The following is a 27,498-nucleotide window of genomic DNA, read 5'->3' as shown; positions in this document are numbered from 1 at the left end:
TAGATGAACTATTTGGAATCACAACTTCCACTGCATCAGATTCAAATGCACGTTATATTTGTATTTAACATCATTTCAGTCTTGGGCAAAGGGCTTTCCTGGAAGCATCTCACATGGTCCATCCAGGGCCAACCACCTTCTGATGTTCTCTGGTAGACACCACCATGAAACTTTCACTTAAAATGTTGGCGTTGTTGATCCCTTTTCTCATCTGATTTATTTAATTTATTTTGTTTTAATTTGGGATAACAGAGTTGGAAGCACACTGAATGGCGGATAGTTCAAGGTTTAAATATAAAGTAAAAGTAATACAAGCAATATGAAAAACAAGGCTTTTTTAAGTTTCAGATCGGCGTGTTAGCTCACAAGCGTGCCTGTCGTTCCGATCGTGAGGTCAGGTAGCGTTGCACCTGGGCATGGTTCGTCCCAAAGAGAGCCACCATTACAAACGTACCTCCCACACACAGCGTCCAAAACGTGTGACGCTCTGTGGGGTCAGGGTTCAGGCTGGGATACACGCCAGAATCAGTTAGAATACACAAAGGACATTGAAACCACATGCAAATTTATTTAATGAAGTATCATTTTGCAAAATATAATTTCACAGTTTTCATCATAAATCACGACAGCATTCATGGAACACCTTATCCTGCACAATCTTGAGGAAAAAAGGACATGGGTGGGGTTTGCGAGCAGCAACCTTGATTGGTCGAGATGTAAAATGCCATAATGTTTTGTCCAAGTACTGGTACTGCTAAACAAAAGCTTTTTGAAAGTACCAAAAACGCGATTTGTGTTCTAAATTGTTTTGGTATATAATTACATTTAAATAAAAAAAATATTTTACAGGTTGTACAAGAAAAAAAATTCCCAAATGTTTATTGCCGTTTATGCAGTGTCTTTTACACCACCTAATTTAACACATTGCATTAGTTATTCCTACCTGTTCTTTGTGTCCTTTATTATGTTGCTAAAAACAGTAAGTTTCCTGTTTGGAATGATTTTCAATTTTGTTTGACTGGCAGACAGACAGACAGATTTAAAACATTATCTCACTCCTGCGCCTTTGTGATTGGGACAAATTCAGAGCAAAAGTACTGTTAAATTGCAGGTTTGTTTTCCGATTTGTGCTCAAAATATAACATTCAATTGAGATGAAGTTGTTCCTTGATCATAAACAAATGTTTGTAGACAAACCATTTATCATAAACATGTGTCTGTAGAACCCTCATAACCTTCATAAGTCTATCGGAATATCTTAAATTTCATTTGGAATGTTTTCTTTCAGTTCATTGAGTGTGTGTGGCCTGTTCCTGTACAATCTGTCTGTTAAATGTCCCCAAAGTAAATAATCAAGAGGGCTAAGATCAGGAGATCTGGGAGGCCAATTCACATCTCCATATGTGGATATCGCTTTCCAGGAAAATTCTCTAACGACAGTTCCATGCATAACTTTGCGTTGTTGCATATACCCCTGTCTTGGTAGCTGCGATGTGTCACAAGTCAACAAAAGCTCTGCATGGCTGTTTGTTGCTGTGGTTGTTGGTGAGGGTGTTGTTGTTTGAAATGTGCACCCAATGGTCAGACAGCTCCCAGACCCCACCCGCATTTGTTTCTTGACTCAATCTACCATGGCACCCAGACAAAATAATATGGCCGCCATCTTGGGTTTCTGGTGGGCCTAAGACATCAGGCCTGTAGGCCTCTGCTGATTATACACTGCTCAGGTTTGTTGAGTCAGATTTGCATTGACTTTCTTTGGGTCGAGTGTTACGATGATGGATCCCAAAAAATCTAAGCAATGTCGAATAAAATTATTAGTAAGGTTTAATAAAGCCCGTCAGCATGCACATGCAGTACACTCCTCCCTAAAAAAATAACGTTACATAATTTTTGAACGGCCCTATATTGGGGTTAAACAATCCTTGGCCATGTAGCGAATCAGATCGTTCTGAGATAACCGTGGCTATCTGTTATGGATGAGAGGTGTCAAGTTAATCTTTTAATACCACATTACATGTGTTTCCCAATCGGCCCATTAACAGATTTTGTCGCAGGTTGTGACCATAGTGCGGTCATTGTTGTTTCACAGAAGCTTGTCACACATCTGTTTATTACTTTTCTTAATGGTATATAAAAAACTTGGAAATGCCTATGGAATTCTCTTTGTGCTGAAATCGTATAATATTTATGGAGGAAATAATGGAGGGAGGAGGTAATTACACATTACACAAAGGTAATAATTACACAATTGAAAATTACACAAAGATTGGTATTCCTGTCAGCAAACGACCGGTCTTATATTCCAATACATTTTAAAAGGAAGAAAGTCACATCCAACCAAAAAGTAACTAGATCTACCCTGCTAATCTACAGTCATGTGAAAAAGTAAGTACACCCCATCTAAAGTTTTGACTTTTTCAACATATTTCAACATACACCTATTTGATCTTCATTTCAACAATATTGATAGATAAAGGTGATATAATATAACAAATATCATGAAACATTTACATTTTGTAGTCCATTGTATAATTTAAATAAAAATAAATGCAAATTTTGCATGTGGAAAAAGTAAGTGGTAAATTAAGAGGATATAATTAAGAGGGTGGTAAATTTATTTGAAGAAGAAGCAGACGTTTTCGTCGCATATAAACATACATACATACATACATACATACATACATACATACATACATACATAGCGAACCATATACGTTTGCTCTATTATAATAAATAAAGATATATATCTGTGCACTGTCTGTCCTGTGTTGTCTTGTCACTGAACTACTCCTTCAAACTTTTGTGAAATCGTTCCAAACTTCTGGTATGCACCTATCTCTCCCGTGGATATGTCCTAAAGGGCCGATCTCATTGGCGGAGACGTCGCCGCGACTGCCACGACTGATCAGTCGCCGCGACTGCCGCAACTGATCAGTTGCGGCAACTCGGGCAACTCAGGTGACTCGGGAGACCAAAAAATGGCTTGCGCTCTCACCAAGGCGACGCCAGGGCGACGTCTACGCCAGGGCGATGATATTCATCACTACTCCTTTTGCTACATTTTTTGCATATTTTTGCATGTATTTATTTTAATGCAATTAAATATAAATTCAATGCAATTTAAATATATAGTCACATGTAGGTAGGGGCTTCTTGATCTCCTCGAAGATGTTCTGCATATCAACAAGGAAGGTTTCAACCGCTGCTTTCTTGTATTGGTTATCTTTGTATATTGCATACGATTTATCGTAAAATTCCAGATGATCCTCCCAGAAGTCAGCCATTGCCTCTTGATGCCCCTCTTTCCAATCATATTGTTTTCTAGTCGGATCGCCGCTGGAACCATGTTCCTCATCTTCTCTAGCATCAACTGCTGCCTCAGCATCCACAAACTGCGCTGAAGCTGCTACAACTGCTTCATCCTCCTTCTTCTTGCCCTTCCGGCCCCCACTGCCCTTGGGTGGCATGGTGGAAGGACAGTACTACTCTGGAGTTGGAGCTGTCCCCTGGCAAGACAAGATGGTGGGGCCTCTTCCAAGGCAGTATAAGGAGCAGCAGCAGTAGCAGGAACAAGTACCAAATGATGAAGACCTTGACCGGATCCTGTACCTGACTTGGACCAGGAGTGAAGGCGTCTCGATGATGCCAGCATGCGCTCAGTCACGTGGTCTCTAAAGTGGGTCAAGCAGCATCAAGCAGCGTCGCGGAGACGTCGCCGCATCGTCGCCGCAACGTCGCCGCAACGTCGCCGCAACGTCTCCTCAGTCTCCTTGGTCTCCAGCAGGTCGCAGAGACGTCGCGGACAAAATTAGTCTCAGCGACGTCCAAAAAAATCGAACATGTTTGAATTTCCCGCGACTTCCCGGAGACCCGGCTAGTCTCCAGGAGACGTCGCGGAGACTTGAGTCGCCACCAGGTCGCCACCTAGTCTCCAGGCCAATGAGATAGGCCCTTAAGGGTATTGTATTTGAAAAATATTCAAATTCTATTTATTTATTTTGGTAATTTTTTTTTGAATAATCTTTTTTTTTTTCAACTTAAGTCTTCAACTTCAATTGTTTATAAAATGTAATATCACGTATATTACAAATACATTTGTGCAAAATAATTGTTTGTATTATGATTTGTGTAAACTGTAAACCATGACAAAACAGCAACTCAGGTACAGTCATTTATCTATATATCTACATATCTGGGCAGTGTCTGTGTTGTCACTGAAGTACTCCCTCAAACTTTTGTTTCCTTGGTTGTGAAGTGTTTTTAATAACGTGGTGGTGGTTTTGAATCACGTGGTGGTGAGATATTTTGAATTATGTGGTGGTGAGGTGTTTTTAAATTAAGTGTTGGTGAGGTATTTACAAATCACGTGGTGGTGAGGTATTTAGAATTACGTGGTGGTGAGGTGTTTTTGCATTTTGTGGTGTGAGGTATTTTGAATTAGTTGGTGGTGAGTTGTTTTGAATTAGTTGGTGGTGAGGTGTTTTAAATTACGTGGTGGTGAAGTGTTTTGAATTACGTGGTGGTGAAGTGTTTTGAAATATGTGGTGGTGAAGTGTTTTGAATTACGTTGGGGTGAATTGTTTTGAATTACGTGGTGGTGAAGTGTTTTGAATTACGTGGTGGTGAAGTGTTTTGAATTACGTGGTGGTGAGGTGTTTTAAATTACATGGTGGTGAGGTGTTTTGAATTACGTGGTGGTGAGGTGTTTTGAATCACTTGGTGGTGAGGTGATTTATATGAGGTGGGGGTCAGGTGTTTTAAATTACGAGGGGTTGAGGTGTTTTGAATTACGTGGTGGTGAGGTGTTTTGAATTACGTGGTGGTGAGGTGTTTTGAATTACGTGGTGGTGAGGTGTTTTGAATTACGTGGTGGTGAGGTGTTTTGAATTACGTGGTGGTGAGGTGTTTTAAATTATGTGGTGGTGAGGTGTTTTAAATTTTGTGGTGGTGACTGGTGAGGTGTAATCGTCCCAAACCTCCAGTCTGCAACCCCCCCACCCCCGAAGTATGTGCTGACGGGTTCTTTTTTGAATTGTTTTTTTTTTCAACCTAAATCTTCAACCTAAATTGCCTATAAAAATGTGATATCACAAACACTACAAATACATTTGTGCAAAATAATTGTTTGTATTATGATTGGTGTAAATCATGACAACACAGCAACTCAGGTACAGTCATTATCCTCAGCTACTATAAACCCGTTCCTCAATAACGACGCTTGGTGAGCCGAGCCAGGCCAGTTTAGTAATAAACAGGGCAAGAGTAGATCAGGGCTCAGGCATTGTGTCACACACTTCTCAGCTATTCGGGTGTTGGTATACCTCATTTGGCAATGTGCAAACAACCGTACCTCAAAAATAATGTTTTGCTCAAGGGTGTTGAAATGCAGAGTGAATTGGTTCCCCATAAAATCTTGGAGCATCGTCAAGTTTCATGAAAATCGGTTCAGCCCATGTCAAGTTTGATTCTTCCAAATGTCATCAATTTCGATGCAAAATGACTGACAGGGGGAAATATACTCACTCGATGCCAGCGATCTTGTCATCGCTTGCTGCGGTGCGCCACACGGCCACAATACCTCCTTCCTGCCCCGCACCGACGGCAATCACGGCCACCTGCCCGGCCACCATGACCACAGTTTGGAAGACGTCGGTCCATATGACGGCCTTGATCCCACCCTAGGAAAGATGCATGTGCCTCATTTGGGAGCATTCACCTTTTACTTCATGGTATCAATCCAATGCAATTGCTGCATTTTCTGCAAGATATATTTTTAATTATTTAATTGATTAAATTAAATAATTGAAATACGACATTGATCAAATTATTTATATTTCAGAGAATGTGGGAATGTTTAGCATGTGTGCATCTGGATTATGATATAGGTTGTCATCCTTAGTGCATCTGGATTATGATATAGGGTTGTCATCCTTAGTGCATCTGGATTATGATATAGGTTGTCATCCTTAGTGCATCTGGATTATGATATAGGGTTGTCATCCTTAGTGCATCTGGATTATGATATAGGGTTGTCATCCTTAGTGCATCTGGATTATGATATAGGGTTGTCATCCTTAGTGCATCTGGATTATGATATAGGGTTGTCATCCTTAGTGCATCTGGATTATGATATAGGGTTGTCATCCTTAGTGCATCTGGATTATGATATAGGGTTGTCATCCTTAGTGCATCTGGATTATGATATAGGTTGTCATCCTTAGTGCATCTGGATTATGATATAGGGTTGTCATCCTTAGTGCATCTGGATTATGATATAGGTTGTCATCCTTAGTGCATCTGGATTATGATATAGGGTTGTCATCCTTAGTGCATCTGGATTATGATATAGGGTTGTCATCCTTAGTGCATCTGGATTATGATATAGGGTTGTCATCCTTAGTGCATCTGGATTATGATATAGGGTTGTCATCCTTAGTGCATCTGGATTATGATATAGGCTGTCATCCTTAGTGCATCTGGATTATGATATAGGGTTGTCATCCTTAGTGCATCTGGATTATGATATAGGGTTGTCATCCTTAGTGCATCTGGATTATGATATAGGTTGTCATCCTTAGTGCATCTGGATTATGATATAGGGTTGTCATCCTTAGTGCATCTGGATTATGATATAGGTTGTCATCTTTAGTGCATCTGGATTATGATATAGGGTTGTCATCCTTAGTGCATCTGGATTATGATATAGGGTTGTCATCCTTAGTGCATCTGGATTCTGATATAGGTTGTCATCCTTAGTGCATCTGGATTATGATATAGGGTTGTCATCCTTAGTGCATCTGGATTATGATATAGGGTTGTCATCCTTAGTGCATCTGGATTATGATATAGGTTGTCATCTTTAGTGCATCTGGATTATGATATAGGTTGTCATCCTTAGTGCATCTGGATTATGATATAGGTTGTCATCCTTAGTGCATCTGGATTATGATATAGGTTGTCATCCTTAGTGCATCCGGATTATGATATAGGTTGTCATCCTTAGTAAATGTACTGTAGCATATTGGACATGGAATCAATTACCAATTTGGAAAGCTGGTTGCATCATTACTGAAACATGACTGGCTGCTGATGCAGTGTGTTTGGTAGGGAAGGAATTTGGATCTTAACCAGGGTGATGGTGATAACTCACCAACTCTGAAATACACAAAGGTGTCATGAACGCCCACAAAGTAACTGATGGTGCTGGATGGATCCCCAGCTTAACTTCTATCAAAGGAACGACACTCTCGTCATTTCAATGACCTGCCTGCAAAGTACCAATTCAGCAGTTTATAGTCAGCTTATGAATACAGCGCAGACTAGGCAGCTCAAAGGCAAGTGCACACCCTCCGCACCATACCAAGCTATACTGCCATAACGTGATGTAAATACAGTATTGAATTGTTCCATCTGCTTGCATGTGCTTCTGGATGTTGATGAACATGCAATGATCAATCAAATACTAAAAAAAAAATCTTTTGAAAAGAGTAAGACAATTGGTAGCAGTAGTACCCTGGCTAAATTCTAAATTCCTGCATTTGAACACGTTTTGAACCCACCACCAATCCCACCGCCCAATTTGCAATTACAAAGTCTTGCTCTGACGTTAGGAGTTGTTTTTTTTAAACAGTGATGGAGTTGTTAGGTGCTGGCATCTGAAAATGTATCAAAAGGTGTGTATGTGGCCGAACATGTAGCTGGGACGTGACGTGGTGTGGATGCAACAATAATGTGACACTTGCTCACCAGGGTTGTGTACACGATGCAGACCAGGCCAAGACCAAGCACAGAAAGCCATACATTGATTCCGGTCACTGACAGAGGTGAGAAATGGGAAAAGATTGGTGGGGAAGAAGCCATTCAATAACACATACAATATCATCCTTTGTTCCACATTGTATAAAGTTTTGATACATTACTGATGCATGGTGAAAATTCAACTTTATGAATAATGCAAATGCCCTGAAGGCAGAGAGTAGATTTAAGTAACTTCCACGCTTGAATAATATTAAATATTAAATATTCGTTGATATGATTTATTTACATCCTACAAATAAAACAGGGCTTCCAGTTGTCCATTATGATATTAGAATACGATTTCTGGGATCTGCGTCAAGTAAGCTGGACATGTTGTTTTTGATTGTGGTTCATCGTAATCCAAAGACAAAAATGCTGGGATTTGGCTTTCCAGAAGTCCTCTCTCCCCCCATTCCCCTCCCCTCCGCATCCCTCCAACTTCCTCCAACCTCTTCTCCGAATTTATCCATTTATTTTCTCTTCTCCTCAAATCTTCCCTTTCACTGACCTCCTTTTTTTGTTTTCCCCAAACATCCCCTTTCTCCTTTCACCATGTACCACACGTGAAGAATAAGAAATAATGCCTTATTCCTGTTTGACTCATGTTGTTGTTTTTGTTTTTGTTGTTGTTGTTGTATCGCCCCAGCCAGTTCTTTCGAACAAGCCCGCAGCACGGAGACAGCGGATAGATCTCAAAGAAGCGACCCAGAGATCCCCACATCCAGGATGGTGTAGTCAGGGCCATGACAGAGTTACAGAGAGAGGGAGAGAGAAGGAGAGAGAGAAAAGACACAGAGACAAGAGCGAAAGGGCCGGTCTATGGGGGTCGATCGGCTCTCTGACTGTGACCGAGCTACCCTGACGAATTCCGGGCAGCTGTGAAGAATGGGGAAGATTTGACCTCCAACTTGCATTAGGGGGTGCAACCACTGCGAAGAGGCATCCCTGATAGCTGTCGACTCATGTTGTTGGTGATGTTATTGTTTTTTTTGTTTTTTTGTTTTTTTTTATACAAGATCGAGGCTCGTGAAAAAGCGAACATTAATCACAAAAAAAAAAGACGGACACATAAAACATATAATAAGGGGAGCAGTAGACAAGATGGGGAGAGAGGGGGAAGCATACAAGCACAACATTTGAGAGCAGGGATATCTGGAGATCTGTGGGAGGGAGAGGGCTTGGCGGGCGGAGGCGTGGGAAGGGGGGGAGGAGGCGTGGGAAGGGGGGAGGCATGGGAGAGGTATAAAACACATGGACACTGCAAGGACTTCCAGGAAAGAAGTCGGTATTTCAAAAAAGTGGATCTGGGGTGAATTAACATGGGTAGAACAGATCAAGGTTTTGGATGGGGGAAGATAAGAGATGGTGGTGAACAGCCGTTTTAAAGACCTGGAGGGAGGAGTGGGATTGAAGAGAGTGAGGAAGTTTGTTCCAGAGGTGGGAGAAAAGAGGAATGAAGGAGTGAAGGTGAGCAGAGAGTCTTGATTTCGGCAGTTTAACCATCAGAGGGTTGCTGGCAGATCTTGTGCGTCCTGCAGGAATATTTGGGGGACAGAGCCCAGAGAGAGCTGGGGGGGGCAAGGCCGGAGAGGAGTCGTTAGAAGGTTGTTGTTGTTTCGTATTCAACCTGTGGCTGCTGGTTACATCATTTTCTGGAAGCGCGGTTTTGCCGCAGATGCAGTGCCCCTGTTACCAGTAAGCTGGTATTCATTTTGCCGATCTCGGAAGGATGACAGTCTGAGTCAACCCATCTGGTGTTATTTCAACGGCATGAGAGGGGGTCGTAATCAAGACCTTAATATCTCAAGCCAGCCACCTTAACCGTTGAGTCAACACCTGGCCTGGTCGACTCATAAATGGTATGAACTCGATTTTTTTCCCCTTCATACAAAACCTGAATTTTGCTTCCAATCATGTTGTGTTTTGCTGTGTTCAAACCAAAAATCATTCCACACCAATATGATAACGCCACTCGGAAGACTAATATGATAATGACAAAACCTATTTACCCTTTTACAACAGTGTCTAATACCTTTTTCACTATAGTATTACATATTCCCTTACAATGAACTTAAATAGAGGAGAGCATGAGGCCCATCAAAGCCTGCACTAAAGTTGCCAACATATGGTTGTTGACTATTTCAAAAACAGATCACTTTCACTCTATTTTATCCTTAAGAACACGTCATTGTAATAGTACATTTATAACACGTCATAATAAGTGTTGTAAACACAGGACGTGGTGGCAAAAGACCCTTTCTCGTCTGCAATTTTAACCTACACTTGTGACGTCATCAAACAAAGACCTGGGTAGTCGTAATGCCCGTAAAGCATGCCCCGTGTTCCAACGTATCCCGGCCTGCCCTACCCGAAAAAACATCATTATATACAACGGCTGTTCCAGCACTGAGCAATTGGCATCTGTCACATGCCCAGAACAAACCGCAATGGAGGAATGTAAGAAAAACATCCAAATCCGCTTGGTTAGCAGCATGGATTAGTCAAGGATGTGAGAAAGGTCCGGTGATGGTTTGGTATGTTTGACTTGCTTAAACATTACAGACGGGCACTTCCTAGCCCAAAGGTAATTCAAATGACTGCTTACCTGTGTTGATGACCAGCGCAGGGGCGTACAGGACAACACCCATGTACACCATCTGGACACATGATGTAAACCCAAGCTGGATGAGTAATCTGTCCATAACGACAATAACTTAAAGAGCAATGGAAATGGTAAATACAGTAATTATCACTAGTTATATATTACACTATGATAGTTAACCAAAATTACACATACACTCTCTTCTCACCCTTTGGCCTTCCCCGAAGAACCACCTTTAGAGACCATTTTTCCCCGCAGAGCAGGGGTTGGCCTTTTTCGGGCACCGTGGTCCCCTTTTTGAAGCGATGTTTTATGGCCGGATGCCCTTCCTGCCACCAGTCCTGTTAGTCTTGCGACACACAGTGAATTACCAGTGAACTGGTACTCAATTTGCCGACCTCGGAAGGATGACAGGCTGAGTCAACCCCCCTGGACTTAATTCAGCGATCGACCGGGATTCGAACCCAGGATCCTAGGATCCCAAGCCGGCACCCGAACCGCTAAGACAACACCAGGCTATGGCCTTCCCCTAAATATGTTATCCAATCAGTTATCCCAACAATAGTGATGGTTTAACTTTTCCAAGTTAGAGTTCCACAAACATCACTTGTCACCGATGTCGGTGCACGTGCATTAAGTTAAAGTCTGTGTGTGTCACCCAAGCTCACAAAGCATCACACAATGACGTCCTGGATAACAAGTGGGTCACATGGACTACAGGTATAAGCTCAGCTTGGCAGGTGTGCACAGCGTGTTCGACTCGAGCGCACCGGGCATGCCGCACTCACCATTTGAAAAATGAATGTCGCTGTTCCAAGAATACGGACTGTTTTGTTGAAACGAAGTTCCAAGTACTGCGGAGGTGATTGGGAAACACAAGGAAAACAGATGCATTTGTTTTACCAAGTGCCTGCCAGGCCACACAGAGCCAGCAGGAATAGAACATGCTGTCATTGACGTCATCCCAGGAGCACAGCAGATTGTGATTGCTGAATATAATAGACAACTTTTGAACGGTAAGAATTTTAATCAGAGTTTCAGAATAATACCATAAATCAAACAGCCTTTTCATATCGAATCAGATTTTGAATAATCAGAAAGCACAATAACAAATGACATTTACCCAGCCAGATATAAGTGATTTATACATTACGTCATCATTAAATTAATGCAAAAAACCACCCTTATTTTATTTTCCCAGTGAGCTCAGCCTCATGAAGGAGCTTGTTCATACATCACATATTTATTTTTATGGCGTTTTTTGAAGGAGATACGCGTGGACAACCACTGACACATGTTCAGTCCTGGGTTGTATTTCTTCTACAGGGGGTGCCGCATTGATTCAGGAGGAATTAACGATTCAGGAGCGGGTATGGATTCAGGAGCGGGTATGGATTCAGGAGCGGGTATGGATTCAGGAGCGGGTATGGATTCAGGAGCGGGTATGGATTCAGGAGCGGGTGTGGATTCAGGAGCGGGTGTGGATTCAGGAGCGGGTGTGGATTCAGGAGCGGGTGTGGATTCAGGAGCGGGTGTGGATTCAGGAGCGGGTATGGATTCAGGAGCGGGTATGGATTCAGGAGCGGGTATGGATTCAGGAGCGGGTATGGATTAAGGAGCGGGTGTGGATTCAGGAGCGGGTGTGGATTCAGGAGCGGGTGTGGATTCAGGAGCGGGTGTGGATTCAGGAGCGGGTGTGGATTCAGGAGCGGGTGTGGATTCAGGAGCGGGTGTGGATTCAGGAGCGGGTGTGGATTCAGGAGCGGGTATGGATTCAGGAGCGGGTATGGATTCAGGAGCGGGTATGGATTCAGGAGCGGGTATGGATTCAGGAGCGGGTATGGATTCAGGAGCGGGTATGGATTCAGGAGCTGGTGTGGATTCAGGAGCTGGTATGGATTCAGGAGTGGGTGTGGATTCAGGAGTGGGTATGGATTCAGAAGTGGATGCGGATTCAGGAGTGGGTATGGATTCAGTAGTGGGTATGGATTCAGGAGTGGGTGTGGATTCAGGAGTGGGTGTGGATTCAGGAGTGGGTGTGGATTCAGGAGTGGGTGTGGATTCAGGAGTGGGTGTGGATTCAGGAGTGGGTGTGGATTCAGGAGTGGGTGTGGATTCAGGAGTGGGTGTGGATTCAGGAGTGGGTATGGATTCAGGAGTGGGTATGGATTCAGGAGTGGGTATGGATTCAGGAGTGGGTATGGATTCAGGAGTGGGTATGGATTCAGGAGTGGGTGTGCGGTGTTGTCAGTTGTCCTGTTTGCATTTGCTCCAAAAATGTGTGAATGAAGATGGCGAATGCTGCGGAGAGCATGGAATTATTCAGTTAAAAATAAGCATCGCAAGAGTCTTGGAGATCCCTCCATCCCCCTCTCCATCCTACACCACCAGCCACTCCACTCCTTCTTTCTTTTCCCCTTTCCTTCTCTTTCCTCCAAGGCAGATTCGGTGCTGCAAAAGGAGTCTCCTAGCTTAGCAATTGGATTACACTGGGTGGTTTGCTGATGCCTTTCCTGCAGTAATATAGTCCGTTCTGGAATGGAACCCAAACTAGATGTCTCAGAGATAACTGAGTCCCAGGATAAAAATTTAATTTGAAGATCTTGAAATTGGGAAAACGGAACGGTAGGGAAGCAAATAGGTATGCCATTGGGATATGCGAAACTTCTGCTGACATTTCTGGTGAAATGCAAGCCATACATACCCCGGCAATTCCTTCATGCAAATCCCAGGTGATTATTCTTGGTTGAAAAACAAAATCTTATGAAGTTCACTAGCAAAACTAACATGCACAGGCCGCTGGCAAGAATCCCAGTTGTTTTCCAAGTGCATTGCAAAAGCATAACTGATTTTTGGATATAGAAAGTCTAGACTCATGGAAGAGTGGCGTGACAGAGGGTTGCAGGCAAACCATTGAGGAGACAGTGGGACAAGGGGATGAATGAACAGGAAGAGGTGGCAGAGAGACTCGTGTAAGAGAAATGGTTATTGACCTTTGGCCTATGTTGACGTTTTGACCTATCCTGATCTCAAAAATAGTTGGTGGTTGAATTCAGTTAGCTGATATGAAAATTATATTCAAATTTCAAGTCAATCAGATGAAAATTGAAGAGTTTAGAAATTTGAAGAAAAGTGGTTGACCTTTGGCTTATGTTGACCTTTTGACCTCAAACATATATCGGATTTTGTCGGACGATGAACTCTACCATTTGATGAAGTTTCGTGAAGATCGGTTTGAAACTGTGACCTGTAGGCAAGTGTAAATGAGTGGACAGACAAACACACACAAAAAAACACACAAACCAGATTGATCAACATACTTGTCCAATTTTTTTTTTTGCTAAGTAACAAACGGACTCAAATGCAATATCCTCTCCTCTGGTGAGGGTAATAATCAAAATGAGGCATCACTAAATTTCTATATCATGTGAAAGCCACCTTCTTCAATCAATAAGCGATCCTCCTGCAAACAACCTAAAATCCTATGAGTTTCTTATTTCTATCTGTCGCTGCACTCACTGCTTTTGCCCTATAGTTATTTTTTAAATACTAGCAGGTACCCGCAGAAATCCGCACAATGTAAAAATGTAACTTCATTTCCTCTACACTCCTCACCCCTCCCCCTCACAAACCCCAAATAAAGAACCCCTTCCCCCCTCCGAAACATCAAGCCCTCCACATCTACCTCCCAATCCCAAGTCTTCAACCGCCCTCCAAACATGAAGGCTTCAACCCCAACTCAACTGCAAGCCTTCAAACTCCCTCCCCCCCGCCCCCACACCACAACTCCACAAACCCTCAGCCCCCAATCGATCAACACAGCAGCATGGTCGCTCCATGTCATTGCCCATCACAGTCGCCTGGCCAACACAATCCCGCAAGATATAGGGGAAACCTATGGAATTTGAACTCTCAAGTGACCATGGGCAGCCTAATTGTGCCAACAAACGACCCTAAACCAATTATCTTCTTCCTGATGTATAAATACGTCGCCGGTTATATCCTCTGAGTCTATTTGTCTTGCTTCAATAGAATGTCGTCAACAAATTATGGGCCAATAGTAGATTGAAGTCGAGCTCTACACTGATATAATGTCATTCAAACATTTTACGTACTGTGTATTTCTGTTCGTCCAAAACCCGGGTGTGTATCTTTGTGAATAAACTGTTTAAACTAGAAGGGCACACGGTAGAGAGCATACCTCCACCTGGTGAACAGTTCATGTTTTGTATCCCACTGACAGGCCAGATCTGGATTCGGACCTGAACCAAAATTGAATCTGCTTGTTCTGGTCACCTATGGAACTCATCCACAAAGTTTTGTCATAACTCATCCATAACGTTTTGAAATATAATGCTACCTATTGTCTTTGGCTCCATTTCTCAATGGTAAAGAATCACTTAGGAAATTAAAAAATTCTCGTATCCGGATCCGGATCTTCACCAACATCTAATCGAATCGTCCTCATCACACACCCAACCTCCCCACCAAGTTTCTTCCGAATCCGTCCATAACTTTTTCAGATATCGTGCTATATACCGTTTTTGGCCCTATCTCTCAATTCTGAAGGATCACCAAAACAATTCTCAGATACGGATCTGGATCTTCACCAATATCTATTCATTTTCTCCATGTCACATACATTCATTCAGTCCACCAAGTTTTGTTCAAATCCGTCCATAACCTTTTGTTGGTGAGTGAAGTGATGAGTGAAGTGGATGAGTGAAGTGAAGTGATGAGTGAAGGTGAGCAGAGAGTCTTGATTTTGGCAGTTTCACCATAAGAGGGTTGCTGGCAGATCTTGTGCGTCCTGCAGGAATATTTGGGGAACATTATGAAAGTGAAAGATGAGTGAAAGACCCTCGGAGTTAGCTTCATCGCGGGAGATTCCAATGATTCTGACAGCTTTGGTTTCAACAGTGTGAAGCCGAGCTCGGTGTGAGGCAGGAGCACCAGCCCAGAGGGGAGAACAGTATTCCATTGAGCTACAGATGAAAGCCTTGTACGTGGTGAGGACCTCAGGTGTGCCAAGGTAGGACTTTGCACAACAGAGGATGCCCAGTCGGCGACTGGCTTTGGAGGCCAGCTTGGAAACGTGGTTTTCCCAGGAAAGGTGATGGCAGATAGTGAGACCCAAAAACTTGAGTGACAGAACTTCTTGGAGAGGAACAATGACAACTAGGTCTAGGTGCAACAACAGCTCCGCTGCGAAGTGGTAGGCCATACAAGTTCACAGAACGGGACCGCTGAGTGCTGAAGCACGTAGCACATAAAGATTGTCTGTCCTCAGTTGCAACACTCACTACCGAGTTCCAAACTGCCTCTGGAAGCACGAGAGCACAACAACTGTTCATCAGGAGCTTCATAAAATGGGTTTCCATGGCCGAGCAGCCGCACACAAGCCTAAGATCACAATGTGCAATGCCAAGCGTTGGCTGGAGTGGTGTAAAGCTCGCTGCCATTGGACTCTGGAGTAGTGGAAATGCGTTCTCTCACGCTTCACCATCTGTCAGTCTGACGGATGAATGTGGGTTTGGCAGATGGCAGGAGAACGCTACCTGCCCGAATGCATAGTGCCAACTGTAAAGTTTGGTGGAGCAGGAATAATGGTCTGGGGCTGTTTTTCATGGTTCGGGCTCGGCCTCTTAGTTCCAGTGAAGGGAAATCTTAACGTTACAGCATACAATGACATTCTAGTAATCTAGACGATTGTGTGCTTCCAACTTTGTGGCAACAGTTTGGGGAAGGCCTTTTCCTGTTTCAGCAGGACAATGCCCCCGTGCACAAAGTGACGTCCATACAGAAATGGTTTGTCGAGATCGGTGTGGGAGAACTTGACTGGCCTGCACAGAGCCCTGACCTCAACCCCATCTAATACCTTTGGGATGAATTGGAATGCCGCCTGCGAGCCAGGCCTAATCGCCCAACATCAGTGGCTGACCTCACTAATGCTCTTGTGGCTGAATGGAAGCAAATCCCTGCAGCAGTGCTCCAACATCTAGTGGAAAGACTACCCAGAAGAGTGGAGGCAGTTATAACAGCAAAGGAGGGGGGGGGGGGGGAGGGGGCTGAGAAAGCTGAGAAAGTTATGCAACTGAGAAAGTTACAAGCTGAGAAAGTTATGCAATTCTTTCATTGTACAATGGCACCGCCCTTTCTCTCATGTACTTTCCAAAGTATGGTTGGCCTCTTTCAGAAGCTTTGTGAGTTATTTTAGGTAACAATCGTGACCTCACTCACACAATATACTTTATGGTGTGCCAGAGATTGCAATTTCCAGTGGTTTCTGCACATTGCGCAATCTGGGGCGGATTACATCATTTCGATAGTCCCATATTGCTTGGCCACCTCATTCGCATGATCTGATTTGATGGAGCCATGTAAAACTGTTGTTCACTCATCAAAACCACAATCTTTGGATGAACCTAGTGTTACGGATTCGTCCCTTCCGCTGTTGTGGTTTTCATCCACTTGAAACCCTTCTGGTTCTATGTATTATTATTACTAGGGCATGCCCGTACTATATATATATCTAAAATTATATCCCCCCCCCCTCTATTTACATGAAATGGTTTGGTCCAAAGCGAACGGCTTGCGAGTACGGTGACAATCCCCCCCCCACCCTCTATTTACATGAAATGGTTTGGTCCAAAGCGAACGGCTTGCGAGTACGGTGACAATCCCCCCCGTCTATTTACATGAAATGGTTTGGTCCATTCGCAAAGCCAAAGCGAACGGCTTGCGAGTACGGTGACAATCCCCCCCCTCTATTTACATGAAATGGTTTGGTCCAAAGCGAACGGCTTGCGAGCACGGTGACAATCCCCCCCGTCTATTTACATGAAATGGTTTGGTCCAAAGCGAACGGCTTGCGAGTACGGTGACAATCCCCCCCCGTCTATTTACATGAAATGGTTTGGTCCAAAGCGAACGGCTTGCGGAGTTTGGTAAATAAATCGCCATAGCTCGGTAACTACTTGTCCGATTAATATGAAACCTTGAAAAGGCACATCCTCGGGTCCCCAGCAATATACCTGGCAAGTTTCAAGTATATCGGACCCGTGGTTGTCGAGAAACAGCGGTCACAGACAAACACACAGACACACAGACACACAGAGATTACTGGAATTATAGATAGATTATTATTATTATTTTTATTGGGGTTTGAAGGAAACGGCGATTATGGTTATTGTTGCTTAAGGGAAATGGTTATTGTGGTTAAAAGGTTAAAAGCGCTCATGGAAAAACGAGACAGGAAACAGGATCGAGCACCGGAAGATGACGATGGAGAAGAGGAAGAGGGCGCGAGGAGATAGGAAAAAGACGTGTCTTGAAGCTCCGTACCGAGTGTGGTCGAGCGTACATCGCGAGTGAACTTTGAGTCCTTGAAAGGAATTTCGTGTGATATCTGTTATCGCTGGAGTATTGAGAAGCCTGCGTAGACAGGTATAGGCAAAGAGGTTCCGGAGAATCCTCGCCTAGAGACTGCGGCTCGAGTAAGAGCCGTCCGCCATTTTGCACCGCGCGCTGCGTTCACCGAAAAAGGTTTTGGTACGCGTCAACTTTTCTCGCCCTCCGGCCGTCTGCTGGGGATGTGTGTGCGCGACAGCGGCGTTTGAGGATTACCCTGCGGTTCACTGATTGAACGGTGAATGTGCATGTCTGGATCGTGTCTTTGGGATTTCCCTGTCTGCCACCAGTTTGCTGTTGGTTTGGACCACGTGATGGTCCACGCCTTGCCTACACCTCCATACTCGCCTCATCGCCTCTTCGCCGGGATCCCCTCTGAGTTATGGAGACATAGAGGAGTGTTTGTTCCGTTCACTGGGAGCGCAGTGAGTTTGAGTTAGGTTACTTGAGAAGATGGTACCATCTTAAGAAATTGATTGTATGGTTGATTGCTACCATTGTTGTATTGTTCTTCCTGTGTGCTTTTTAATATATTATTTGTTTGTTGATAACCATTGGTATGGTTTCATTATTGATTTTGACACTCAATAACATATTTTTTCTGCCGTGGCTCCTCTCGGGGTTCGGAGGTATACCGAGAGCAGGAGGTCGCGGAGGAACACGTAACAGAAATTGGGGGCTCATCCAATTGACTCGTGGGCTCGAAATTGGGTCTTCGTCCGGGATTAAAAAAAACAATTCCCTAAATTTCGTCCGGGAAATAATTCCCTAACATTCCCAGAAGTCCCAAATTTGGAACGTTTTCCAACATTCCCAAATTTTTCCCCAAAAAAAAAATTGTGCTTTAAAAAAATTTATTGTGTGAAGGTTAACAGGTGTTAACTGATAGTCACCATGGAGTTTGACGCAGAGAAGTTTGCAGCGACCCCTAGTGAGGCACAGTTCCGAGCGTTATTAAAATCGGAACTCTTGAAATTGGCCAAACATTTTAGCTTGGAGGTCCGAAGTAATATGAAGAAGGCAGAGATGCAGACAGTGGTGATACAATCTCTGGTGGGATTAGGAACATGGACAGAGGTAGCCTTGGATTGGTTACCGGAGGAACAAGAAAATGTGGAGCTCCGGGAACTGGAGATGCAATTGCAGAGCCAGGAAAGGTTAAAAGCAGAGGAAAGGAGAGCTGCAAGAGAACTCGAGGAAAGAAAAGCAGAGGAAAGGAGAGTTGAAAGAGAACTCGAGGAAAGAAGAGCCGCACAGGAACGAGAACTCGAAGAGAGAAGAGCAAAGGAACAAGCAGAGGAAAGGAGAGCTGCAAGGGAACTCGAAGAAAGAAGAGAAAAGAAAAAAGCAGAGGAAAGGAAAGCTGCAAGGGAACTCGAAGCAGAGGAGAGAAAAGCTGAAAGGGAGTTAAAGGACCGTGAAATGGCACGTCAGCAGGTAATTAAACTCAAGGAGCTGGAGTTAATGAAAGAACGGGGAGAGGTACCATCCATGCCGACTGGTTCGACACCTAGTCAGAACACCTGGGATGTTGGCAGACATGTGAGGCTGGTTCCACCCTTCAATGAGAAGGAGGTAGCCAATTTTTGTTCACACTTTGAGAAAGTGGCTCAACCCCTAAAATGGCCTGAGGAGTCCTGGACTATGTTAGTGCAAAGTGTTCTGGTGGGTAAAGCTCAAGATATTTATTCGGCTTTACCGATTGACCAATGTGCAGATTATGATTTATGAGATAGTGAAGAAAAACATTCTAAAAGCCTATGAATTGGTCCCTGAAGCTTACCGGCAAAAAATCCAGAATACCAGGAAGAGGGAGAGTAAGACCCATGTGGAGTTTGCCAGAATGAAAGAAACCATGTTTGATAGGTGGTGTGATTCAAAAGGGGTTGGGAAAGACTTCGAACTATTGCGACAATTGATCCTGGTGGAGAAATTCCAACAGTGTGTCCATGAGGACATTAAAGTACATCTGGAGGAAAGGAAAGTACCAAAGTTATATGAGGCAGCAACCATGGCAGATGACTATGCCTTAACACACAGGATGGGGTTCCACAAACCTAACTTCTCGCCTAGACCTAGCCAGGGTAACTATGGTACATCAGGGGCGGAGAACGAAAATTCATGGGGGCGGCCTCGAGATGACTATGGGGACCACTCTGATACCATGACTTCTAGAAATCAGAAGACAACAGTTCCAAGACAGACTTATCTTACGGGGGGCTCGAGGCAGACCACAAGGTTCTCCTCCGGGCCTACTTGCACTTTTTGCCATAAACCGGGACACTTGATGTACCACTGTTATGCTCTGGGAAAGGAAAATCCGGAGCGGAGTTCGACTAGTACAACTCCGAATGCAATGGCAAATGTGAGAAATCGCCCTCAAAAGGGTTACCAACCATTTATTTCAGAGGGGTTTGTGTCCTTGGATGGAGACTCGACTAACCAGAAACCGGTTAGGGTCTTGAGGGACACAGGAGCACATCAGTCTTTGATGCTTGAAGGCATTTTGCCATTGTCAGAGAAGATGGCAACTGGTGTTAGTGTTCGTTTACAGGGGGTTGATGGCTGTGTTAAAGCTCCACTTCATGTCATCCATTTGGAGTCTGATTTGGTGTCAGAACCGGTCACCGTAGGTTTACAAGCCACTCTTCCTGTAGAGGGAGTATCTTTTGTTATCGGGAATGATTTGGCCGGTGGTCAAGTTTCTGGTAACCCGATGGTTGTTGAAAAGCCTAGTGGGAAGCGCCCTGAAGGGAAGATGAGGTACCCTGAAACTAAGTGTCAGCACACGCAAGTCAGGGATGGAGGCAATATTGGCAAGCTCTTTGTAGGTGGACTGAACTTCAAAACAAAGGAAGATGTTCTGGAGTTTGCCTTCAGCAAATATGGACCACTCTTGGAAGTGCTGCTGATAAAAGACAGGGAGACACAAAAGTCAAGAGGGTTTGGCTTTGTCACGTTTGAAAACTCAAAGGACGCCAGAGATGCAGAAAAGGATCTGAATAGCAAGGAGCTGGAGGGTCGGACCATAACAGTAGGGAAGGCATTTCATAGGTGTCGAGGGGGCTACAGAGGAGGACAACGGAATAGTAGTTTTGGTGGTGGCCGCAATCAATATTATTCTGGAGGCTCCCAGAGTTACGGCAGCTCCCGAAAGAAGGATTATCAGGGTAGGGGCCGAGAAGGAGACCGCTATTCCCGGAACTACAGTGACAAGCGGTCCAACCATGATTATTACGAAAGTGAGAAAGAGTTGAAGCACTGAATGCTGTGGAGCAGCCGAGCCAAAATTCCTACATGGATTAACCGTGAACGCCACGTTCCTAAAGGCATCCATGTAGTGAACTTCCCTGCACGGACTAACCGTGAACTCCACGTTCCTAAAGGCGTCCATGTAGTGAATACTTCCAGGCCTCACCACCCAACCACCATGGAACCTGGCTTTCAGCTCGGCCTCCCAGGAAAAGTGCTATAGATTTGCTGGCCTTTGGGTTTGGATCACAGCCCCTTAACCTTAATTCAAAAGAAACTAAGGGGAAAAAAATCAGAGGGTGCTGAGATGGAGTTTGGCTTTACAGGAGTCCAACTGGGAAATTGAACCTGTAAAGGGCAGGGACAATGTCGTTGTTGACGCTTTGTCCAGAGTGAATTAACTTTGGAGATCCCTGTGGGTTGTGGGGAATTTTGTTGCTTTATTTTTGGGGAAATATTGATTGTTGTTGCTCATGGGAATTGATGATTTGGGGGTGAGTTACTTTTGTTTGTTTAAAGGGTGTTGCCTACAAAGAAAGTTTTCACTAGGTTCGAACTTTCTTCCTTGAGGGGGGGATGTGTTACGGATTCGTCCCTTCCGCTGTTGTGGTTTTCATCCACTTGAAACCCTTCTGGTTCTATGTATTATTATTATTATTATTGGGGTTTGAAGGAAACGGCGATTATGGTTATTGTTGTTTAAGGGAAATGGTTATGGTGGTTTAAAGGTTAAAAGCGCTCATGGAAAAACGAGACAGGAAACAGGATCGAGCACTGGAAGACGACGATGGAGAACAGGAAGAGGGCGCGAGGAGATAGGAAAAAGACGTGTCTTGAAGCTCCGTACCGAGTGTGGTCGAGCGTACATCGCGAGTGAACTTTGAGTCCCTGAAAGGAATTTCGTGCGATATCTATTATCGCTGGAGTATTGAGAAGCCTGCGAAGACAGGTATAGGCAAAGAGGTTCCGGAGAATCCTCGCCTAGAGCCTGCGGCTAGAGTAAGAGCCGTCCGCCATTTTGCACCGCGCGCTGCATTCACCGAAAAAGGTTTTGGTACGCGTCAACTTTTCTCGCCCTCCGGCCATCTGCCGGGGTTGTGTGTGCGCGACAGTGGCGTTTGAAGATTACCCTGCGGTTCGCTGATTGAATGGTGAATGTGCACGTCTGGATCGCGTCTTTGGGATTTCCATGTCCGCCGCCAGTGTGCTGTTGGTTTGGACCACGTGACGGTCCATGCCTTGCCTACACCTCCATACTCACCTCATCGCCTCTTCGCCTCATTGCCTCTTCGCCGGGATCCCCTCTGAGTTATAGAGACATTGAGGAGTGCTTGTTCCGTTCACTGGGAGCGCAGTGAGTTTGAGTTAGGTTACTTGAGAAGATGGTACCATCTTAAGATATTGATTGTATGGTTGATTGCTACCATTGTTGTATTGTTCTTCCTGTGTGCTTTTTAATATATTATTTGTTTGTTGATAACCATTGGTGTGGTTTCATTATTGATTTTGACACTGAATAACATGTTTTTTCTGCCGTGGCTCCTCTCGGGATTCGGATGTATACCGAGACCAGGAGTTCGGGGAGGAACATGTAACACGAGTCGATAATCACAAAAGCAACTCGTGAGATTACTCAGCAGCAATTGGAGAATGTTGAAAAAAGTTGGAAAATCGGAATGAGCGATGTATTACGAAATATGGCAGTGATGTTGAAGCCTATAATTTTCAACTGCATTGAGTAAAAACGTGATAAATGATGTTTTTATGTGTCATTTACAATTTGTTTCTACCATGTGCACATCAAAAGTTATAGAAGTTAAAAGTTGCACAAGGACTTTATTGACATTTTTTTTTTTTTTTTTTTTGTGTACAGAATCGAGGCTCGTGAAAGCTAACATTTATCACACAAACAAATCAAACGGACAAACAAACAAAGTATATAAAAAGGGGAGCGGTGGACAAGATGGGGAGAGAAGGGGAAGCACATAAACACAACATTTGAGAGCAGGGACATCGGGAATGTGTTGGAGGGAGAGGGCTTGGGGGGAGGCGGCGTGGGAATGGGGTGCGGGGGGGGGGGGGGGGGGAGAAGTGTAAACACAAGGACACCAAGGACTTCCAGGAAAGAAGTTGGTATTTCAAAAAAGTGGATTTGGGGTTAAATTAGTGGGGGTAGAAAAGATCAAGGATTTGGATGGGGGAAGATAAGAGATGGTGGTGAACAGCTGTTTTAAAGACCTGGAGGGAGGAGTGGGATTGAAGAGAGTGAGGGAGTTTGTTCCAGAGGTGGGAGAAAAGAGGAATGAAGGAGTGAAGGTGAGCAGAGAGTCTTGATTTTGGCAGTTTAACCATAAGAGGGTTGCAGGCAGATCTTGCACCTGTAGGAATATTTGCTGGACAGAGCCCAGAGAGAGCTGGAGGAGCAAGGCCGGAGAGGAGTCGGTAGAAGACAGAAAGACCACCAACCTGCCTGCGGTGAGTAAGTGAAAGGCCCTCGGGGGTAGCTTCATCGCGGGAGATTCCAATGATTCTGGAAGCTTTGGTTTCAACAGCGTGAAGACGAGCTCGGTGTGAGGCAGGAGCACCAGCCCAGAGGGGACATGCTGTGTATATATAACGGCGCACACATTGATGAATCACCATGCCTGGGAAACTCCGGCCGATAGTTTATAGTTGGGCCGAGAACTAGACAGCTTAGAGGCGAGTCTGCATACCTGGAGGCCATTCTGTCAGCCCTACTTATCAATCCTTGATTTTTTCTATAAAAGCAGAAGTAGCAATTCGTTTTTAAAAGCTAAAGTAATCATTGGATTGGATAAAGCTTTACAAGTTCTTCCTATCCCCCTTAAGAAAGCAACTATTATTATTTTAAAATAATCTGCACGTAAATATTACCTACCTGTCAATTTAAAAAAAAAGGATTTATTTTCCACCATTCAGGTAAAACAACTATTAATAAAACTTTAAAAACCATCGTGGTTACACTCTATCAACGTAACGATTTTCTCTACATTTTACTTTGCTTTGTGAATTGAGGGAGCTTAAAGGACTATCAAGTTTAATGAAGTGAGTCATTCAACCATACTCAAAGGTTGCAGGAGTGCTCAGTTGGTTCACGAAAGCTAAATGGTCCTGCTCACAGGGAATATGATATCCAACCAAAACTCTCAGATAGAGGTCACAGAGCCCACGTGACATGATTACAGCGGACTGCAGAAGACGCCAGTTTTTGTACCACTCTGTATACTCAAAGGCAGGTTATAACATGGGCAAATGGAGCATTTTATCCCGGCCACAGAAGATTGAGTGAATAAAATGTTTTTATGCAGTTTCTCTTTTCACAAACAAAAATAGCTATCTGGACACAGGACATGTAATCCGTTCCAAACTTGGTAATCTGTTATGTTCTGTGTCATAAAATAACTAGATGGTATTCATAGAATACTTTCTGCGCAGTCAACTTGATGTGAGCCAACTCTTCCTTTTTTGAAGGGTTTTTTTCTTTGATCCAATATGGCTGCCAGACCACGTGAGTGATGACATCATAAATTTACATTCTCTAATATAATTGTTGCATAGATCACGCTCAATACATTTCAAACTGATCAGACTAGGCGTTCGTTCTCCCTGTCGAATTACGACGTCGTACTTAAGGCACCAATGACGTCATCATTAACAACACATATACCCCATACTGAGTTCACGTTTGACGTTTGAAACATACGATGAGCCACGTTGCAATTTTTTCCATGGAGTGGTTTTGGAGATATGGAGGTCCAACGATTTTCGGTTTTTCCAAGATGGCGCCTGTACCACGTGACCTATGGTGTCATAATTATCATTTTTAAAATCCTACAGGAGGAGGCGCTCCTATGCTGAAAATTTCATGTCCATCGGACTAACAGTTGCAGGGAATATTTTTTTCATGCTGATCAGATCAAGCGTTGTACTTGTCCAATTATGACGTCATAACGAAGGCACCGATGACATCATCATTGACATATTGTATTCCCCATGGGCAGTATTTCATAACGAGCCTTGTTTCAATTTCTTTCCATTGAGCTGTTTCAGAGATATAGAGGTGTAACTTTTTCCAGGATGGCGTCCAAATTATGATATAAAAAAATTATACAGGCGGAGGCGCTCCTATGGTAAAATTTTGTGTCAATCAGACCAACGGTTGCTGAGAAAATTGATTTTTAAAATGCAGACACGCATGTATGCCACCCGCACTCAACCCAATTCCTAACCCTGCTTTTCGCTTTACGAGCGCAGGGTAAGTCTAATCAGGGGTTCACATCACTGGGACGTAGGTACTCATGCCTGGTAAAAAAAAACAAAAAAACTAAATGCGTACTTCATATATGCTAAGAGAGTTCAAAAGCGTACCACCACAACAAAGGCTTTCAATGGAAGGTTTTCTCAGATAGTGTAGGTGAGATTCTTCCGTGATAATTCTGATATACAGTATTGTACGGTGATTTCAAAATTTAAGTGTACAAAATAAAATTTATTATAGCCGGCGAAGCCGGTGTTGTCAATAAACGAGTACGTATTATGTTGAAAACCTGATTATGCCTTGGCTCGAGAATCCGAAGCGCAGTGGAGGCAGCCATCTTGCGGATGCGGAAGTATGCATAACAAATTAAAAACGTTCATTAGGAGTTTATTTCACCCGTCGTCGTTTGATTCACAATCTTATGCACCTCCAATGTATTAATAAAATAATTTAAGACCAACATCGGCCCGCACGGGCCTGGTTATCTTCAACAAAACGCATCACCAAACACCGGACCCAATGAGAGTCGAGCATTTGCAAAAATATTTCTAAAATGAAATCACTCAATGGAGCCCGCCATCGACCGGATGCGGAAGTTTGCATAAAACAATTGCGAAAAAGTTCAATAGGAGTTTGTTTCACCCGTCGTTCTTCGATTCACAATCTAATGAAACCTCTAATTAGTAATTAAAATACGTTAAGACCAACCTCGTTATCTTCAACGAAAATCGTCATCAAACACCAGAACCAATGAGATTCGAGCATTTGAAAAAATATTATTATGCGTTTCGGACGGTGAAAACGGCGTCAAATATTCTAACATTGACGAAGAATTATTTTTTAGAAATCTCGCGGCCGTATGGGATAGTTTTTCACGGCCAGAAATACGGTATAAGCGGTTTACATATTTAGTTTAGAAATACGGATAGTTTTTCACGGCTGGAAATATCCGAAGTTGAGACGGAATTCACCGAATTAATCACTGCAAGCTAACGTCTTCTGGTGGAGGAAGCTGCCGTGCCCGGAGAGTCAGAGAACCAGCCCTGGTGCCTGACAGCGACTGAAGTTAGAAGACGACACACATACGGTACTGTGAAAACGTATGTTAAGCCCAGTTAAAATTTCTTAAAATAGGCCCTAAGCTAGCACATCGTATAGTTACTTCCTTAAGCTTCTTGTGACATTTATTGTATGCAGGTATTGCCATTAGGGAGGACTCTCTGCTCTTCTCTTTTACCAAGTCTTACCAGGTACGGTACCTACTACACCTACCTACTACCAACTACCTAACCTACTGATGCCATAGTGATGGGTAAAATAGTGGCAAGAGGCTTTGGCTTCGCCGGCTCATTGCGGCTTTGCAGTCGGTACTAGTATTATGACATTATATTTTATAGGTTATAGGTTATATTGTAACTTATCTACTATATAAGAGAGCTGTTGGTCTGTCTGTGTGTCGCCATTTTTCTCAGAGATGGCCAAACGGATCTTCGTCAAACTTTCAAAGGTTCATCAGTGAGTACCTGGGAGTGTTTTAGACCCCCCAAAAAAACATTGAAAAAAAAAGTTTTTTTTTTAAAAGTAATAATAAAAAGAAATTGCTCGATAGTGCCTAAGCCTTTTAAAATTAATGATAGTTATATACAAGTACACATTCGCATAAATAAATACAAAACAATCACCAGACATTTGAACACAAATAAATCAAACAATTCCGGAAGTGTACGAAGTTGGTAGAGTAGGCTTCTTCTTCTTCCTGAACGTCATCACACTTAACTCAGAAACGTCATGAACGGCACATTCACCAGCACATATTCAACGAAAAGGTTATGAACCCCTTTCCACTCCCCCCACTACCTTGCCCACTACCACTACCTTCCTCGCCCCTCCCTCTCCTGCCTTCTTTCTCCCCCCCGCCCCCCCACCACTCCCCTTCCCCTTGAAAGGAAGAAATGCAGAACCAAGTAGAAGCTGAACTCGCCAATACATCGAACATTGAGAGTTTTTTTCTCTACCACAAAAGGTGTGCAGGTAATCAATTAAAGCAGGAAAATTAAAAACGTGTTTTATTCATATAACTCCTCCAACTCGAAATCTAAATAAGCCAGAGAGACGAGAGATTCTTTACTCAACCTCAGGTAACCTGTGCTCCAGG

The 27,498-nt window shown here is 43.6% G+C and overlaps 1 protein-coding gene and 1 long non-coding RNA gene across 3 annotated transcripts in view; one reads left to right on the top strand and one right to left on the bottom strand.

Moving 5' to 3' along the window:
* LOC137413632 (sodium-dependent multivitamin transporter-like) overlaps positions 1 to 27,498 on the bottom strand; it is a 148,615-nt gene that overhangs the window by 107,265 nt on the left and 13,852 nt on the right. The window contains exons 2-6 of one of the 2 annotated variants that reach the window (XM_078773265.1): positions 11,191 to 11,256; positions 10,406 to 10,457; positions 7,750 to 7,817; positions 5,527 to 5,681; positions 367 to 507 (exon numbers count right to left, since the gene is read on the bottom strand). In XM_078773265.1, coding sequence (XP_078629391.1) covers positions 367 to 507; positions 5,527 to 5,681; positions 7,750 to 7,817; positions 10,406 to 10,457; positions 11,191 to 11,256 — 482 coding nt within the window. Of the gene's footprint in view, positions 1 to 366; positions 508 to 5,526; positions 5,682 to 7,749; positions 7,818 to 10,405; positions 10,458 to 10,610; positions 10,918 to 11,190; positions 11,257 to 27,498 lie in introns of those variants that run through there. The other variant, XM_078773266.1, reaches the window with a different exon arrangement.
* LOC137413633 (uncharacterized) lies at positions 9,440 to 18,179 on the top strand. Its single transcript, XR_010981715.2, has 3 exons — positions 9,440 to 9,659; positions 11,310 to 11,418; positions 18,103 to 18,179. It is a non-coding gene; the product is annotated as an uncharacterized LOC137413633 (long non-coding RNA).

The sequence above is a fragment of the Myxine glutinosa genome, chromosome 2 (genome assembly GCF_964187855.1).
Source record: "Myxine glutinosa chromosome 2, kmMyxGlut1.1, whole genome shotgun sequence".
NCBI classification, from domain to species: domain Eukaryota; kingdom Metazoa; phylum Chordata; class Myxini; order Myxiniformes; family Myxinidae; genus Myxine; species Myxine glutinosa.
The sequence above is the reverse complement of the archived record's forward strand: the minus strand, read 5'-3'. Positions and strand labels throughout refer to the sequence as shown.